The 18,215-nt window shown below is 58.5% G+C and overlaps 1 protein-coding gene across 1 annotated transcript; it reads left to right on the forward strand.

Moving 5' to 3' along the window:
• Nucleotides 1-257: 257 nt before the first annotated feature.
• CPXM1 (carboxypeptidase X, M14 family member 1) lies at nucleotides 258-17,979 on the forward strand. The gene is made up of 14 exons (XM_041715580.2): nucleotides 258-780; nucleotides 922-1,044; nucleotides 1,439-1,548; nucleotides 4,076-4,215; nucleotides 4,286-4,370; nucleotides 6,912-7,062; nucleotides 7,350-7,438; nucleotides 7,560-7,683; nucleotides 8,868-9,064; nucleotides 10,157-10,336; nucleotides 11,596-11,893; nucleotides 14,488-14,627; nucleotides 16,414-16,516; nucleotides 17,641-17,979. The coding sequence occupies exons 1-14, from the start codon at nucleotides 303-305 to the stop codon at nucleotides 17,889-17,891; spliced, it is 2,469 nt and encodes an 822-aa protein (XP_041571514.2). The 5' UTR covers nucleotides 258-302; the 3' UTR covers nucleotides 17,892-17,979.
• The last annotated feature ends 236 nt before the right edge of the window (nucleotides 17,980-18,215 follow it).

The raw sequence follows: 18,215 nt of genomic DNA on the forward strand, positions 1-18,215 counted from the left end.
GACAGTGGGGACACTGCGGGGGGCTGGGGACACGGTGAGAGGACAGTGGGGACACGGTGAGGGGATAGGTCGAGGCCCGCCGGTGAGACCCGGTGTCCCCCGTTGGAGCGGTGCGGTGACACGGGGAGCGGAACGGGGCCGTGTAACGGGACGGGCACGGCCGGGGGTCCCGGCAGGAGGCGGGCGGGGGTCCCGGGCAGGAAGCGGGCGGGGAGCGGGCGTGGGGCGGGGAGGGGCCGGGACCGGGACCAGGAGCGGGCAGGGACCGGCAGGAGCGGGCAGGGACCGGCAGGACCGCGGCCATGCCGGGGTCGCCCCTCGCCCCGCTGCTGCTGCTGCTGCTCCTGCTGAGCCCCCCGGCGCCCCCCGCCCACGCCGCGCCCCCCCAGCCCGGCCGGCCCCACGGCACGGCCAGCGGGACCCCCAAACCCAGCGGGGTGTCCCCCAGAAAGGGCAGCACGACGGGACCCCCCAAAGCCAGCGGGGTGTCCCCCACCAAGGCCATCGCCGGGGGAGGACCCCCTAAAAGCAGCGAGACGCCCCCCTGGAAGAGCAGCACGGCGGGACCCCCCAAACCCAGCGGGGTGTCCCCCAGAAAGGGCAGCACGGCGGGACCCCCCAAACCCAGCGGGTTACCCCCTCCGAAGGGCACCACGGCCACCCCCGCGAGGAGCAGCGCCACGACGGGACCCCCGAAGGGCAGCACGGTCCCCCCGGTGCGGGGCAGCGCGACCCCCGCCACCCCCGGCCCCTCCCGGGACGGGGACCCCGCGGTCACCGGTAGGACCGGGAGGGGTCGGGGGGCGCTGGGAGGGGTCGGGGTGTGGGAAGGATGGAGCGTGCAAAGTGGGGTTCGTGGGGGGAATCGGGGTGCTGGGGTGTTCCCTGTCCCTTCCCTGCCATCCCTGTGTCCCCTCGCAGCCCCGGCGCCCAAGGTGAGCACGGTGGCGGTGAGGAGGAGGAAGGTGGTGAGGAAGAAGGTGGTGAAGAAGAAGAAGGTGCTGAGGAAGAAGCCGGAGGCTCCGGCCGCTCCGCAGGAGCCCTGTACGTGCGCTGGGTGCGGGTGGCCCGGGCGTTGTCACCTGCACACGGAGCTGGCCGTGTCCTGGGGACACCTGGGGGACACCCGGGGGGCACCTGGGGACACCCGGGGGGTACTTGGGGACACCTGGGGGCACCCGGAGGGCACTTGGGGACACCTGGGGACACCCGGAGGGCACTTGGGGGACACCTGGGGACACCCGGAGGGTGCTTGGGGACACCTGGGGACACCCAGGGGGCACTTGGGGACACCTGGGGACACCCAGGGGGCACCTGGGGGCACCTGGGAGTTGGGGTGTTGAACCGTGGCTGGCACCGCTCGGTGGGGACACAGGTTGGGGACAGCCCTGGCTGCTCGGGGGGGGTCCCTGTGTGACGGTCCCCGCTGTGTCCCCAGCGTGCCCCCCCCTGGGGCTGGAGTCCCTGCGGGTGCTGGACACGCAGCTCCAGGCGTCGAGCCAGAAGCGGCACGGGCTGGGCGCGCACCGCGGCCGCCTCAACATCCAGGTACTGCCAGGGGGGCCAGGGTGGGCCAGGAATGGGCTAGGTGTGCCAGAGCGTGCCAGGAGTGTGCCAGGAGTGTGCCAGGCTGGGGGGGTGTTTGGATGTCACCTACACAACATGTGGCCCATGGGTGTGGCAAGTGCATGACAAGCGCCATGTAGGTGTGGCATCTTCATGGCACATTTGTGACATTTTGTGGCACTTTTGTAACATTTTGTGGCCCATTTGTGACATTTTGTGACCAGTACGTGGCATCCTCATGGCCCATTTGTGGCATTTTGTGACCAGTCCGTGGCATCTTCATGGCACATTTGTGGCATTTTGTGACCAGTTTGTGGCATCTTCATGGCACATATGTGACATTTTGTGGCCAGTCCGTGGCATCCTCATGGCCCATTTGTGACATTTTGTGGCCCATTTGTGACATTTTGTGGCCCATTTGTGACATTTTGTGGCACATTTGTGGCATTTTGTGACTAGTCTGTGGCATCTTCATGGCACATTTGTGACATTTTGTGGCCAGTTTGTGGCATCTTCATGGCACGTTTGCGGCATTTTCTGGCCAGTCCGTGGTGTCTTCATGGCACATTTGTGGCATTTTGTGGCACATTTGTGACTTTTTGTGGCCAGACCACGGCATCTTCATGGCACATTTGTGGCATTTTGTGACCAGTCCGTGGCATCCTCATGGCAAATTTGTGACATTTTGTGGCACATTTGTGGCATTTTGTGACCAGTCCGTGGCATCCTCATGGCCCATTTGTGACATTTTGTGGCCCATTTGTGACATTTTGTGGCCCATTTGTGACCTTTTGTGACCAGTTTGTGGCATCCTCATGGCACATTTGTGACATTTTGTGGCCCATTTGTGACCTTTTGTGACCAGTCCGTGGCATCCTCATGGCACATTTGTGACATTTTGTGGCACATTTGTGACATTTTCTGGCCAGACCACGGCATCCTCATGGCACATTTGTGACATTTTGTGGCACATTTGTGGCATTTTGTGGCCAGTCCGTGGCATCCTCATGGCACATTTGTGACATTTTGCGGCACATTTATGACATTTTGTGACCAGTCCGTGGCATCCTCATGGCACATTTGTGACATTTTGTGGCCAGTCCGTGGCATCTTCATGGCACATTTGTGACATTTTGTGGTACATTTGTGGCATTTTGTGGCCAGTCCGTGGCATCTTCATGGCAAATTTGTGGCATTTTGTGGCACATTTGTGACATTTTGTGGCCAGTCCGTGGCATCTTCATGGCAAATTTGTGGCATTTTGTGGCCAGTCCGTGGCATCTTCATGGCAAATTTGTGACATTTTGTGACCAGTCCATGGCATCTTCATGGCAAATTTGTGACATTTTGTGGCACATTTGTGACATTTAGTGACCAGTTTGTGGCATCCTCATGGCACGTTTGTGACATTTTGTGGCACATTTGTGGCATTTTGTGGCACATTTGTGGCATTTTGTGACCAGTTCGTGGCATCCTCATGGCACGTTTGTGACATTTTGTGGCACATTTGTGACATTTTCTGGCACATTTGTGACATTTTGTGACCAGTTTGTGGCATCTTCATGGCACATTTGTGACATTTTGTGACCAGTTCATGGCATCTTCATGGCGCATTTGTGACATTTTGTGGCAGATTTGTGACATTTTGTGACCAGTCCATGGCACCTTCACGGCCCATTTGTGACATTTTGTGGCACATTTGTGGCATTTTGTGGCCAGTTCATGGCGTCTTCATGGCACATTTGTGGAACATTTGTGACATTTTGTGACCAGTTCATGGCATCTTCATGGCAAATTTGTGACATTTTGTGGCACATTTGTGACATTTTGTGACCAGTTTGTGGCATCCTCATGGCACATTTGTGACATTTTGTGGCACATTTGTGACTTTTTGTGGCCAGACCACGGCATCCTCATGGCATATTTGTGGCATTTTGTGACCAGTCCGTGGCATCCTAATGGCAAATTTGTGACATTTTGTGGCACATTTGTGACGTTTTGTGACCAGTTTGTGGCATCTTCATGGCACGTTTGTGGCATTTTCTGGCCAGTCCGTGGCATCTTCATGGCACATTTGTGGCCAGTCTGTGGCATCTTCATGGCCCATTTGTGACATTTTGCGGCACATTTATGACATTTTGTGGCCAGTCCGTGGCATCTTCATGGCAAATTTGTGACATTTTGTGACCAGTTTGTGGCATCTTCATGGCACATTTGTGGCATTTTATGGCACATTTGTGACATTTTGTGACCAGTTCATGGCATCCTCATGGCACATTTGGGACATTTTGTGGCCCATTTGTGACATTTTGTTACCAGTTCGTGGCATCCTCATGTCCCACGAGCGTCCCAGGCGCTCTCCAGCTCTGCCCTCTCCCTCCCATGTGGCTCCTCGTGGTCCTGGTGCCACCACCCCAGTGCCACCACCCCGGTGCCACTGCCCCGGTCTCGGGGCACACAGCGGGCGGTGTGGCCGTGTCCCTGTGCGTGTCCCCTCCTGTCCCCACAGTCGGGGCTCTACGACGGCGATTTCTACGACGGCGGCTGGTGCGCGGGGCGCGAGGACACGGAGCAGTGGCTGCAGGTGGACGCCCAGCGCCTCACCCGCTTCACTGGCATCGTCACCCAGGGCCTCAACTCCATCTGGACGTAAGGGGACAAGGGGGACAAGGTTGGGGACAGCTTGGGGGACACCCCTGACCCGCCCTGTGCCCCGCAGGTACGATTGGGTGACGTCCTACAAGGTGCAGGTCAGCAACGACTCGCACGCGTGGCTGCCCAGCCGCAACGGCACCGAGGAGGCGGTGGGTGGCACCGGGGGTGGCACCGGGGGTGGCACCGGGGGTGGCATCCCCAGACAGGGTGGGGACATGGGGAGGTGGCAGTGCCAGGGGGTGGGAATCACCTGGGAGGTAATGATGGCACGGGAAGGGTTAACCGTGGTGGGGAGGTTAATGGTGCTCGGGGGATAATGATGCCAGGGTGGGGTTAGTTAGGACAGGGTTAATTATACTTGGGGTTAATTGTGGTGGGGTTAATTATGCCAGCTGGGTAATGATGCTAGGGGGGTTAGTTAAGCCAGGGTTAATTATACTTGGGGTTAATTGTGGTGGGGTTAATTGTGCCAGCTGGGTAATGATTCTAGGGGGGGTTAGTTAAGCCAGGGTTAATTATACTTGGGGTTAATTGTGGTGGGGTTAATTGTGCCAGCTGGGTTAACCATTCCAAGAGTTAACAATGCCAGGTGGGTTACAATGACAGGGGGTTAATTATGCCAGGGTTAATTATAATGGGGGTTAATTGTGGTGGGGTTAACCGTGCCAGTTAGGATAACCCTACCAGTGGGGTTAATTAGGCCAGGGTTAATTATACTGGGGGTTAACCAAGCCAGGTGGGATAACCCTGCCAGGGGGGTTAATTAGGCCAGGGTTAATTATACTGGGGGTTAACCCTGCCAGGGGGGTTAATTAGACCAGGGTTAATTGTGGTGGGATTAACCATGCCAGTTAGGATAACCCTGCCAGGGGGGTTAATTAGGCCAGGGTTAATTATGCTGGGGGTTAACCGAGCCAGGTGGGATAACCACGCTGGGCAGGGCGTTAACCACACTGGGTTAACCACCCCGGGAAGGGTTAACCACCCACCCCAGGAGGGTTAACCACCCTAACCACCCACCCCAGGAGGGTTGCCTGTCCCGAGGAGCCCATCCCGGGGTGCCCGTGCCAGCTGGCACCGTGCCCGGGCTCTGCTGCCCTTGGCCTGGCCCCCGGGCACCCTGCAGCGCTTCCCCCCGGCACAAAGGGCTGCTTGTCCCCTCCTGGGCACCTGCCAGTCCCCCTGGCATGGCTCTGGGGACATGGGGACACGCCCAGGTGTGGCCTGGCACCGGGGCGAGCACGGCAGCCTGGGGCTGGGGAGGGTTTGGGGTCCCTGTGCCATGGGTGGGTTTGGGGTCCCTGTGCCAAGGATGGGTTTGGGGGTCCCTGGGACATGGGTGGATTTGGGGTCCCTGGTACAGGATGGGCTTGGGGTTCCTGGGACATGGGTGGATTTGGGGTCCCTGGTACAGTGTGGGTTTGGGGTCTCTGTGCCATGGGTGGGTTTGGGGTCTCTGTGCCAGGGTGGGTTTGGGGTCCCTGTGCCAGGGGTGGATTTGGGGTCCCTGGTACAGTGTGGGTTTGGGGTCTCTGTGCCATGGGTGGGTTTGGGGTCCCTGTGCCATGGGTGGGTTTGGGGTCCCTGTGCCAGGGGTGGATTTGGGGTCCCTGGTACAGTGTGGGTTTGGGGTTCCTGTGCCAGGGGTGGATTTGGGGTCCCTGTGCTGAAGTTTTATTTTGAGGTCACTTTGCTGGGGTGGGTTTGGGGTCCCCATGCTGAGGGTAGATTTGGGGGTTCCTGTAGCATGGATGGATTTGGGGTCCCTGGGACAGATTTGGGGTCTCTGTACCAGGGGTAGATTTGGGGGTCACCATGTCAGGGCTGTACCAGGGTCAGGTTTGGGGGTCTCCATACCAGGTCTGGATTTGGGGTCCCTGTGCCATGGGTGGGTTTGGGGTCTCTGTGCCAGGGTGGGTTTGGGGTCCCTGTGCCATGGGGTAGATTTGGGGTCCCTTTGCCATGGGGTAGATTTGGGGTCCCTGGTACAGGGTGGGTTTGGGGTCCCTGTTCTGGGGTGGATTTGGGGGTCACCATGTCAGGACTGTACCAGGGTCAGGTTTGGGGGTCTCCATGCCAGGTCTGGATTTGGGGTCCCTGTGCCATGGGGTGGGTTTGGGGTCCCTGGTACAAGGTGGGTTTGGGGGTCTCCATGCCAGGTCTGGATTTGGGGTCCCTTTGCCATGGGGTGGGTTTGGGGTCCCTGTTCTGGGGTGGATTTGGGGCCCCTGTTCTGGAGTGCATTTGGGGTCCCTGGTACAGGGTGGGTTTGGGGTCCCTGTGCCAGGGTGGATTTGGGGTCCCTTTGCCATGGGGTAGATTTGGGGTCCCTGGTACAGGATGGATTTGGGGTCCCTGTTCTGGGGTGGATTTGGGGTCCCTGTGCCATGGGTGGATTTGGGGTCCCTGTTCTGGGGTGGATTTGGTGTCCCTGTGCCAGGGTGGATTTGGGGGTCACCGTGTCAGGGCTGTAGCAGGGTCAGGTTTGGGGATCTCCATGCCAGGGGTGGCTTTTGGGATCCCCCTGCCTGACCCATGCCAGGAGCAGATTTGGGGCTCCCTGTGCCCATCCCTGGTGCCTTTGGGGTCCGGGCTGGAGGGCATCGGGCAGCACCCGGACCCCCTGGAGCCCCACGGGCGGCTCTCCCTGACCCCTCCTGTCCCCTCCTGTCCCCTCCTGTCCCCTGCAGGTGTTCCCTGCCAACAAAGACCCCGAGACGCCGGTGCTGAACGTGCTGCCCGTGCCACTCGTGGGGCGCTTCCTGCGCATCAACCCTCAGAGCTGGTTCCCCAACGGCACCGTGTGCCTGCGGGCCGAGGTGCTGGGCTGTCCCCTGCCCGGTGGGTGTCCCCGGCTGTCCCCTGCTCCTCTGGGACCCGCTGGCTGTCCCCTGCCCCTTTGGGTCCTGCTGGTTGTCCCCTGCCCCTTTTGGACCCTCTGGTTGTCCCCTGCCCCTTTGGGACCCTCTGGTTGTCCCCTGCCCCTCGGGGACCCTCTGGCTGTCCCCCGGCTCACACGCCACCCCAGCAGCGCTCACCGCTGTCACCAAAGTGGCGGTCCGGGCTGTTGGCTGTCCCTGACCGTGTCCCCTCGCTGTCCCCTCGCTGTCCCCTCGCTGTCCCCACAGACCCCAGCGATGCTCACGCCTGGCACCCCCCAGCCCCGCCCGAATCTCAGCTAGATTTCCGCCACCACAACTACAAGGAGATGAGAAAGGTGCCACCCACCCGCCGAGCCCTGTGTCCCCAGAGTGTCCCCGGGGTGTCCCCAAGGACGGCATGGCGCTGAGGGGTGGCTGTGCCACCTCGGCGTGTCCCTGACGGTGCCACCCCCGCAGCTGATGAAGAGGGTGAGCGAGGAGTGCCCCGACATCACCCGCGTGTACAGCATCGGGCAGAGCTCCCGCGGGCTGCGCCTCTACGTGATGGAGATCTCCGACAACCCCGGGCAGCACGAAGTCGGTGGGGACACCTGGGGACACTTGGGGACACTTGGGGACAGTTGGGGTGGGGCACAATGGGCGTGGGGACAGCGCCCAGGGATGCCCAGGCTGGGATGGGGTGACTGGAGGTGCCCAGGATGAGGAGGAGGTCACCAGGGATGGCCAGGCTGGCACAGGGGGTGGGGACTGTCACCAGGGCTGTGTAGGACAGTGGGCACTGTCACCAGGGCTGGCTCCAGATGGGGTCACTGGGTCACCCAGCGTAGCAGGGGATGCCCAGAATGGAGATGGGGACACCAGGGACACCCAGACCTGTGAAGGATGGGGGGGGAGGGTGGCTGGGGACACCCAGGATGGGGATGGGGACACGGGGACACCCAGAGGGGTGCAGGGAGATGGGGACAGTGACCAGGGATGTCCAAAGTGGAGCACGTGGATGGGGACAGGGTGAGCAGGGGTGCTCAGGATGGAGATGGGGACACCCAGGATGGGGATGGGGACACAGGGACACTGAGGGTGGTGCAGGATGGGGACACAGGGACATCAGGATGGGGATGGGGACACCCAGACTGCTGCAGGAAGATGGGGACAGGGTGACCATGGACACCCAGGGTGGAGATATGGACACAGGGACACCCAGACTGGTGCAGGATGGAGACAGGGACACCCAGACTGGTGGAGGAGCATCCTGGGGACAGGGACACCCAGGGTGGTGCAGGGACATGGGGACAATGACCAAGGACACCCAGGGTGGTGCAGGGACACAGGGACAGTGACCAGGGACACCCAGGGTGATGCAGGGACATAGGGACAGTGACCAAGGATGGAGACAGGGACACCCAGGGTGGTGCAGGGACATGGGGACAGTGACCAAGGACACCCAGGGTGGTGCAGGGACACGGGGACAATGACCAGGGACACCCAGGGTGGTGCAGGGACATGGGGACAATGACCAGGGACACCCAGGGTGGTGCAGAGACACGGGGACAGTGACCAAGGACACCCAGGGTGGTGCAGGGACAGTGACCAGGGACACCCAGGATGGAGACAGGGACACCCAGGATGGTGCAGAGACACGGGGACAGTGACCAAGGACTCCCAGCCTGGTGGAGTGACACCCTGGGGACAGGGACAGCCAGGCTGGGGATGGGGACACGGGGACAGTGCCCAGGGTCCCTCCAGCCAGCCCTGGTGGCCCCGCAGGAGAGCCGGAGTTCCGCTACGTGGCCGGGATGCACGGGAACGAGGTGCTGGGCCGGGAGCTGCTGCTGAACCTGATGGAATTCCTGTGCCGGGAATTCCGGCTGGGCAACCCCCGCGTGGTGCAGCTGGTGACGGGCACGCGCATCCACCTGCTGCCCTCCATGAACCCCGACGGCTACGAGACCGCCTACAAGCTGGTAGGGCTGGCACCGCCCATCCCGGTGACCGCAGTGCCAGCACAATGTCCATCCCGGTGTCCATCACGGTGCCCATCCTGATGTCCATCCCGGTGTCCATCCAGTGCCCATCCCAATGTCCATCCCGGTGTCCATCCTGGTGTCCATCCCAATGTCCATCCCAATGCCCATCCTGGTGTCCATCCCAATGTCCATCCCAATGCCCATCCTGGTGTCCATCCCAATGTCCATCCCAATGCCCATCCTGGTGTCCATCCCAATGTCCATCCCAATGCCCATCCTGGTGTCCATCCCAATGTCCATCCCAATGTCCATCCCGGTGTCCATCCCGGTGTCCATCCCAATGTCCATCCCAATGTCCAGCCCGATGTCCTTCCCGATGTCCATCCCGGTGCCCATCCCAATCATCCCAGTGTCCATCCTAATCATCCCAGTGCCCATCCTGGTGACCACGGTGTCCGTGTCAATGTCCATCCTGGTGCCCATCCCAGTGCCCATCCCAGTGACAGCAGTGTCCATCCCAATGTCCATCCCAGTGCCCATCCCAGTCATCCCAGTGCCCATCCTAATGTCCATCCCAGTGCCCATCCCAATCATCCCAGTGCCCATCCCGGTGTCCATCCTGGTGCCCATCCCAATCATCCCAGTGCTTATCCCAGTGATCCTGGTGATCCCCAATGCCCATCCCAGTGCCCATCCCGGTGATCCTTGTGCCCATCCCAATGTCCATCCCGGTGCCCGTCCCACTGATCCCGGTGCCCATCCTGGTGCCCATCCTCATGATCCTAGTGCCCATCCCAGTGATCCCCAGTGCCCATCCCAGTGACCGTGATGCCCATCCTGGGGATCCCAGTGATCCCAGTGCCCATCCTGATGATCCCAGTGTCCATCCTGGTGCCCATCCTGATGACCACGGTGCCCATCCCGGTGATCCCAGTGTCCATCCCAGTGATCCCGGTGTCCATCCCAGTGCCCATCCCAGTGATCCTGGTGATCCCGGTGCCCATCCTGGTGATCCTGGTGATCCCAGTATCCATCCCAGTGCCCATCCCAGTGATCCTCATGCCCCCGGTGCCCGCGGTGCCCCGGCAGGGCTCGGAGCTGGTGGGATGGGCCATGGGCCGCTGGACGTACGAGGGCATCGACCTCAACCACAACTTCGCCGACCTCAACACGGCGCTGTGGGACGCCGAGGACAACGACCTGGTGCCCCACGAGTTCCCCAACCACTACATCCCCATCCCCGAGTACTACACCTTCGCCAACGCCACGGTGAGACCCCGAAACCCCAATCCTCCCGGGCTGGTGCTGCAGTGAGACCCCAGAACCCCAATCCTATCAGTGTGAGACCCCAAAACCCCAATCCTATCAGTGTGAGACCCCGAAACCCCAATCCTCCTGGGCTGGCACCGTGCTGAGACCCCAAAACCCCAATCCTATCACATCGTGGTGACACCCCAAAACCCCCATCCTATCACATCAGGGTGAGACCCCAAACCCCCCAGAGTCCCCCTAAAACCCCTCAAAACCCCTCAAAAACCCCTCAAAAACCCCAAAACCCCTCCCAGTCCCCCGGGATGGGAGCTGCCCCCCACAGGGGCTGCACTGGGGCCGAACCCGCCCAACCCCACGCGTCACCTGGAGTCACGGGGACAAGGACGTGGCCACCACCACCACAAGGCACGGGTGACAGCGGTGTCACCGCGCAGGTTGCCCTGGTGGAGTAGGTGACAGCAGTGTCACTGCATGGGTGGCCCCGGGAGCACAGGTGACAGCGATGCCACCACATGGGTGACCTCAAGGATGGTGACAGCAGTGTCAACGCATGGGTGACCTTGTAGACATGGGTGATGGTGGTGTCACCGCATGGGTGACCTCGGTGACCTCAAAGATGTGTGACAGCAGTGCCACTGCATGGGTGACCTGGAGGATGGTGACAGCGGTGTCACCGCATGGGTGACCTGGAGGATGATCACCGTGGTGTCACCGCAGGGGTGACTGGAAGATGGTGACAACAGTGTCACCACATGGGTGACCACATAGACATGGGAGATGGTGGTGTCACCATATGGGTGACCTGGAAGATGATGACAGTGGTGTCACCGGAGGGGTGACTGGAGGATGGTGACAGTGGTGTCACCGCAGGGGTGGCCCTGGGGGCACAGGCGACAGCGGTGTCACCACATGGGTGACTGGAGGATGGTGACAGTGGTGTCAGCACATGGGTGACTGGAGGATGGTGACAGGGTGTCACCGCAGGGGTGACCTGGAAGATGATGACAGTGGTGTCACCACAGGGTGACTGGAGGATGGTGACAATGGTGTCACCGCAGGGGTGGCCCCGGGGGCACAGGCAACAGCGGTGTCACCACAGGGGTGACCCAGAAGATGATGACAATGGTGTTGTCAGCACATGGGTGACTGCAGGATGGTGACAGGGTGTCACCACATGGGCGACCCAGAAGATGATAACAACGGTGTTGTCAGCGCATGGGTGACCTCCAAGACGGTGACAGCGGTGTCACACACAGGTGGCCCCGGAGACGCGGGCGGTGATCGCGTGGATGCAGCGCTACCCGTTCGTGCTGAGCGCCAACCTGCACGGCGGCGAGCTGGTGGTCACCTACCCCTTCGACATGAGCCGCACCTACTGGAAGGCGCAGGAGCTGACCCCCACGCCCGACGACGGCGTCTTCCGCTGGCTGGCCACCGTCTACGCCACCGCCAACCTGGCCATGGCCCGCGGCGAGCGCCGGCCCTGCCACCAGCACGACTTCACGCGCTTCGGCAACATCATCAACGGCGCCAACTGGCACACGGTGGCTGGCAGTGAGTGGGGACACGGGGACACTGTGAGCTCAGGGGGCACGTGGCAGTGAGCGGGACATGGAGCTCAGGTGGCACCTGGCAGTGAGTGGGGACACGGAGCTCAGGTGGTACATGGCAGTGAGCGGGACATGGAGTTCAGGTGGCACAGGGTGGGTGACAGTAGTGACACAGAGCTCAGGTGGCACATGGCAATGAGTGGGGACACTCTGTGAGCTCAGGTGGCACGTGGCAGTGAGTGGGACACTGAGCTAAGGTGGTATATGGCAGTGACAGGACACGGAGCTCAGGTGGCACAGGATGGGTGACAGTAGTGACACGGAGCTCAGGTGGCACATAGCAATGAGCGGGACACTGAGCTCAGGTGGCACAGGGTGGGTGACAGTAGTGACACAGAGCTCAGGTGGCACAGGGTGGGTGACAGTAGTGACACAGAGCTCAGGTGGCGCATGGCAGTGAACAGGACACGGAGCTCAGGTGGCACCTGGCAGTGACAGGACACTGAGCTCAGGTGGCACATGGTGGGTGACAGTAGTGACACTGAGCTCAGGTGGCACCTGGCAGTGACTGGGACACTCTGTGAGCTCAGGTGACACATGGCAGTAGTGACACTGAGCTCAGGTGGCACAGGGTGGGTGACAGTAGTGACACTGAGCTCAGGTTGCACATGGCAGTGACAAGACACGGAGCTCAGGTGACACCTGGCAGTGAGTGGGACACTGAGCTCAGGTGGCACCGGGTGGGTGGCAGTAGTGACACGGAGCTCAGGTGGCACATGGCAGTGACAAGACACGGAGCTCAGGTGGCACATGGTGGCAATGAGTGGGACACTGTGAGCCCAGGTGGCACAGGGTGGGTGGCAGTAGTGACACTGATCTCAGGTGGCACAGGGTGGGTGGCAGTAGTGACACTGAGCTCAGGTGATACCTGGCAGTGAATGGGGACACTCTGTGAGCTCAGGGGCACATGGCAGTGAGTGGGGACACTTTGTGAGCTCAGGTGACACCTGGCAGTGACAGGACACTGAGCTCAGGTGGCACAGGGTGGGTGGCAGTAGTGACACTGAGCTCAGGTGGCACCTGGCAGTGAGCGGGACACTGAGCTCAGGTGGCACAGGGTGGGTGGCAGTAGTGACACTGAGCTCAGGTGGCACAGGGTGGGTGGCAGTAGTGACACTGAGTTCAGGTGGCACAGGGTGGCACCCAGCAGGGATTTGTGCATTTTTGGGTTTTTGCTCCATGTGTGAAATGCCGTTTCCTGCCTGTTCCCGGATGTTTTTCAGTTCTTATCTCCGTTACTGTCCCACAAATGAATTTCACAGAAATTCACCCCAACCCGTTAAAAATGGAACCCCAACTCCCTACAGGGCTCTTTAGGGATCAACTGTCCAATTCAGGAATAGCACCTCAATTATTTTATTTTTATCTCACCCACCTGTGACTGGAAATGTGGAGTTTCTTATCCAATTACACAAAACCACCCAAACCCATGGAGAAGAAGGACCAGTGTCCTAAAACTTCCATTTTACTTTATATATATATATATATCACTGTGTTATAAAACTTTATATTAAATATATATTTAAATATTTATAATATTTTCTATATATATAATATAATATAATATAATATAATATAATATAATATAATATAATATAATATAATATAATATAATATAATATAATATAATATAATATAATATAATATAATATAATATAATATAATATAATATAAATATATTATATTATAATAATAAATATGTATTATTGCTAATAATATTTATAATGTATATTATATTATATATTATTTAATTATTACTATATAATATATATATTATAATTATATATTATATATTGTATAATATATATAATATAATAATATACATTGCAATATATTTTATGATATATAATATATAATATATAAAATAAAAATACTATATAATAATATATAATTAATATATATAATATTATTATTTCATATACACTATAATATACATTCGATTTGGTATATTATTTTATATATAATATATATAACGTATATATTATTAAACACTGAGTTTTTCACCTTGTGATATTACCCACTATACACTATATATATTATATATTATTATTTTATATACAATGTAATATACAAGATATATATTGTATATGATTGTGTATATAATATATATAATATATAACATATATATTATATAGATAATATATTGTATATGTATATTATATATTATATACATTCTATATATAATATATAATATATATATTGTTACATATATATTATTAAACTCTGAATTTTTCACCTTGCGATACTACACACCTCTTATGAAATTCCACATTTAAATTACATGATTTTAATTATATAATTTAATTTTTGAAGCTTCCCCACGGCCTCAGGCACAACACAGAATTCTCCTCGGTGCCTGCCAGCCCCCACATTGTCACACCCTCAGCACGCAGGGACACTCTGTCACCTCTGTGTCCCTTTGTGTCCCCTGCTGCCACCCTGGCTGTGACCCTGTCCCCATGTGTCCCCTGCTGCCACCCTGGCTGTCACCTCCGTGTCCCTGTGTGTCCCCTGCTGCCACCCTGGCTGTGTCCCCAGGCATGAACGACTTCAGCTACCTGCACACCAACTGCTTCGAGATCACCGTGGAGCTCTCCTGTGACAAATTCCCGCACGCCTCCGAGCTGCCCCACGAGTGGGACAACAACCGCGAGTCCCTGCTGCTCTTCATGGAGCAGGTGGGCACGGCTGGCACCGGGGGTGGCACCGGGGGTGGCACCGGGGGTGGCACCGGGGGTGGCACCCGGGCTTGGGGACACGGCTCCAGGGTGGCAGGAGAAACCGCGGGGCTTCTGTGAGCAGGGGCTGGATGGGAGTGGGGATGGGAATGGGATTGGGAATGGGGGAATGGGAATGGGAATGGAGGAATGGGAATGGGGGAATGGGGATGGGAATGGGAATGGAATAGGAATGGGGGAATGGGGATGGGAATGGGAATGGGGATGAAATGGGGGAATGGGAATGGGGAAATGGGAACAGGGATGGGAATGGGAATGGGGGAATGGGAATGGGGATGGGGATGGGGGAATGGGGATGGGAATGGGAATGGGGGAGTGGGGATGGTAATGGGGGAGTGGGAATGGGAATGGGGATGGGAATGGGGATGGGGGAATGGGAATGGGGAAATGGGAATGGGGATGGGAATGGGGGAATGGGAATGGGGATGGGAATGAGGGAATGGGAATGGGGGAATGGAATGGGGATGGGAATGGGGGAATGGGGATGGTAATGGGATTGGGAATGGGGGAATGGGAATGGGAATGAGCATGGGAATGGGGGAATGGGGATGGGAATGGGGGAATGGGAATGGGAATTGGGGATGGGAATGGGGGAATGGGATCAGGGATGGGAATGGGGGATTGGGAATGGGGGAATGGGAATGGGGATGGGAATGGGGGAATGGGATCAGGGATGGGAATGGGGGATTGGGAATGGGGGAATGGGAATGGGGATGGGAATGGGAATGGGAATGGGATTGGGGAAATGGGGATGGGATTGGGAATGGGGGAATGGGAATGGGGATGGGGGAATGGGAATGGGGGAATGGGAATGGGGGAATGGGAATGGGGGAATGGGGGAATGGGAATGGAATGGGAATGGGGATGGGGATGGGGGAATGGGAATGGGGGAATGGGAATGGGGATGGGAATGGGGGAATGGGGATGGGGAGGGGAATGGGAATGGGAATGGAATGGGGGAATGGAAATGGGGATGGGAATGTGGGAATGGAATGGGAATGGGGATGGGGAAATGGGAATGGGGAAATGGGAACAGGGATGGGAATGGGGGAATGGGAATGGGGATGGGGGAATGGGAATGGGGATGGGATTGGGAATGGGGATGGGGGAATGGGAATGGGGATGGGAATGGGGGAATGGGACTGGGAATGGGGGAATGGGGATGGGAATGTAGGAATGGGGATGGGGAAATGGGAATGGGGAAATGGGAACAGGGATGGGAATAGGGGAATGGGGGAATGGGAATGGGGAATGGGAATGGGGGAATGGGAATGGGGATAGGATTGGGAATGGGAATATGGGGGAGTTTGGGGTGCTGGGGTAAGGGGGGCAGTGGGGATAGGGGGTACAGAATGGGGGATTTGGGGGGGGGTTGGGAAATGGGGACACTGGGGAATAGGGGTCCAGGGTGGGCAATTTGGGGGCGTTTGGAACATGGGGACACTGGGAAATAGGGGGGTACGGGATAGGGGATTTGGGGGGGGGTTGGGACATAGGGACACTGAGGGGGTCTGGGGGCTTTGGGGACAATGGGGACACTGTGTCACGGGCAGGGCAGGGCCAGGGGACCCCCAGGGGTGTCTCTGTAAGACTTTGGGGATGGGGGGACACGCTGGGGACATTCCAGGGTGGGGATTTCAGCAGGATGGCAGCGGGACGTGGCTGTCCCCAACACCGAGGGTGGCACCGGGAGGGGGGGACACACCTGTGGCACCGACCCCTGCAGGTGCACCGCGGGATCAAGGGCGTGGTCCGGGACAGTGACACCGAGCAGGGCATCCCCAACGCCATCATCTCCGTGGATGGCATCAACCACGACGTCCGCACCGGTGCGGGGACACCGGGACCCTGCGGGACGGGGTTTGGGGCGGGAATGGGATCGGGATCGGGCTGGGAAGGGAGGGGGGTGAGGACAGTGATGGGATGGGAGCGGGGATGGGGACAGGGAAAGGAACAAGATGGGATTTGGGATCGGGATCAGGAGATGGAAATAGGATTAGACTGGGAAAGGGGATGGGATGGGGACAGGAATGGGATTGGGATGGGAAGAGTTAATGGGATGAGGTTGGGAATAGGGATGGGACAGGAATGGATGGCATTGGGGACAGGAATGGGACAGGGCTGGGGACAGGGAAAGGAATGGGATGGGATTTGGGGACAGGATCGGGGAAATCGCAGGTGGAGATGGAAATAGGACCGGGAAAGGGAATGGGGACGGGAATGGGATGGGGCTGGGGACAAGGACAGGAATGGGACTGGGGATGGGAATAGGGACAGGGATGGGACAAGAACGGGATTGGGGCTGGGGACGAGGACAGGAGTGGGATTGGGGATGGGAATAAGTATAGAGATGGGACAAGAATGGGGTTGGGGTTGGGGTTGGGGTGAGGACAGGGGTGGGATTGGGGATGGGACAAGAACGGGATTGGGGCTGGGGACGAGGACAGGAATGGGATTGGGGATGGGAATAGGGATAGAAATGGGACAAGAATGGGGTTGGGGTTGGGGTGAGGACAGGAATGGGATTGGGGATGGGAATAGGGACAGGGTGGGACAAGAACGGGGTTGGGGCTGGGGACAAGGACAGCAGTGGGATGGGAATAGGGATAGGGATGGGGATGGGCTAAGGACAGGAATGGGATTGGGGATGGGAATAGGGATAGGGGTGGGACAAGAACGGGATTGGGGCTGGGGACGAGGACAGGAATGGGCTTGGGGATGGGAATAGGGACAGGGGTGGGACAAGAACAGGGTTGGGGCTGGGGATGAGGACAGGAATGGGATTGGGGATGGGAATAGGGATAGAGATGGGACAAGAACGGGATTGGGGCTGGGGACAAGGACAGGAATGGGATTGGGGATGGGAATAGGGAGAGGGGTGGGACAAGAACGCGGTTGGGGCTGGGGACAAGGACAGCGGCGGGGACAGCAGTGTGACACCGGCCCGCCGCAGCCTCGGACGGGGACTACTGGCGGCTGCTGAACCCGGGCGAGTACGAGGTGACGGCGCGGGCCGAGGGCTACGAGGCGGCCACGCAGCCGTGCCGGGTCTACTTCGAGAACGTCCCCACCCCGTGCAGCTTCCGCCTGGCGCGGGCGCGGGGCCGCCACCGGCCCGGGAGGACCCGGCCGGGCCCCGACCCGGCCCTGCGGCTGCAGCGGCTGCGCCTCCGCCGCCTGCGCGCCCACGGCCGCGGGCAGTGACCGGGGCCGCCCCGGGGCCGCGGGCTCGGCCGGGGGGCGCGGGGGAACCGGGCGGGACGGCTCCCAGTAAAGTTCGGGTGCGCTGCCGCTGAGAGTCTGCGGGCCTGGAGCGGCGGAGGGAGCGGGAACGGGAACGGGATAAGGAACGGGACAAGGAACGGGACCGGGACCGGGACTAGATCCTATCCCGGGATCCCGCGTGGGAACTCGGCGAGGCCACGCCCCTCACCAGGCCACGCCCATTCGCTGCTGACCAATAGAAATTCCGTACGGGCCGCGCCCCCCCGTTAGGACACGCCCCCATCCGTGCCCACAAATGGCCAT

Source organism: Taeniopygia guttata, chromosome 4, assembly GCF_048771995.1.
Source record: "Taeniopygia guttata chromosome 4, bTaeGut7.mat, whole genome shotgun sequence".
Classification (NCBI taxonomy): domain Eukaryota; kingdom Metazoa; phylum Chordata; class Aves; order Passeriformes; family Estrildidae; genus Taeniopygia; species Taeniopygia guttata.

What these genes read in the sequence shown, in the direction of transcription:
- CPXM1 (XM_041715580.2), top strand. Translation starts at nt 303, where the DNA reads ATGCCGGGGTCGCCCCTCGCCCCGCTGCTGCTGCTGCTGCTCCTGCTG. An exon ending in GCAACGGCACCGAGGAGGCG is followed by an intron (nt 4,371 to 6,911) that starts GTGGGTGGCACC and finishes TGTCCCCTGCAG; the next exon opens with GTGTTCCCTGCCAACAAAGA. An exon ending in ACGAGACCGCCTACAAGCTG is followed by an intron (nt 9,065 to 10,156) that starts GTAGGGCTGGCA and finishes GTGCCCCGGCAG; the next exon opens with GGCTCGGAGCTGGTGGGATG.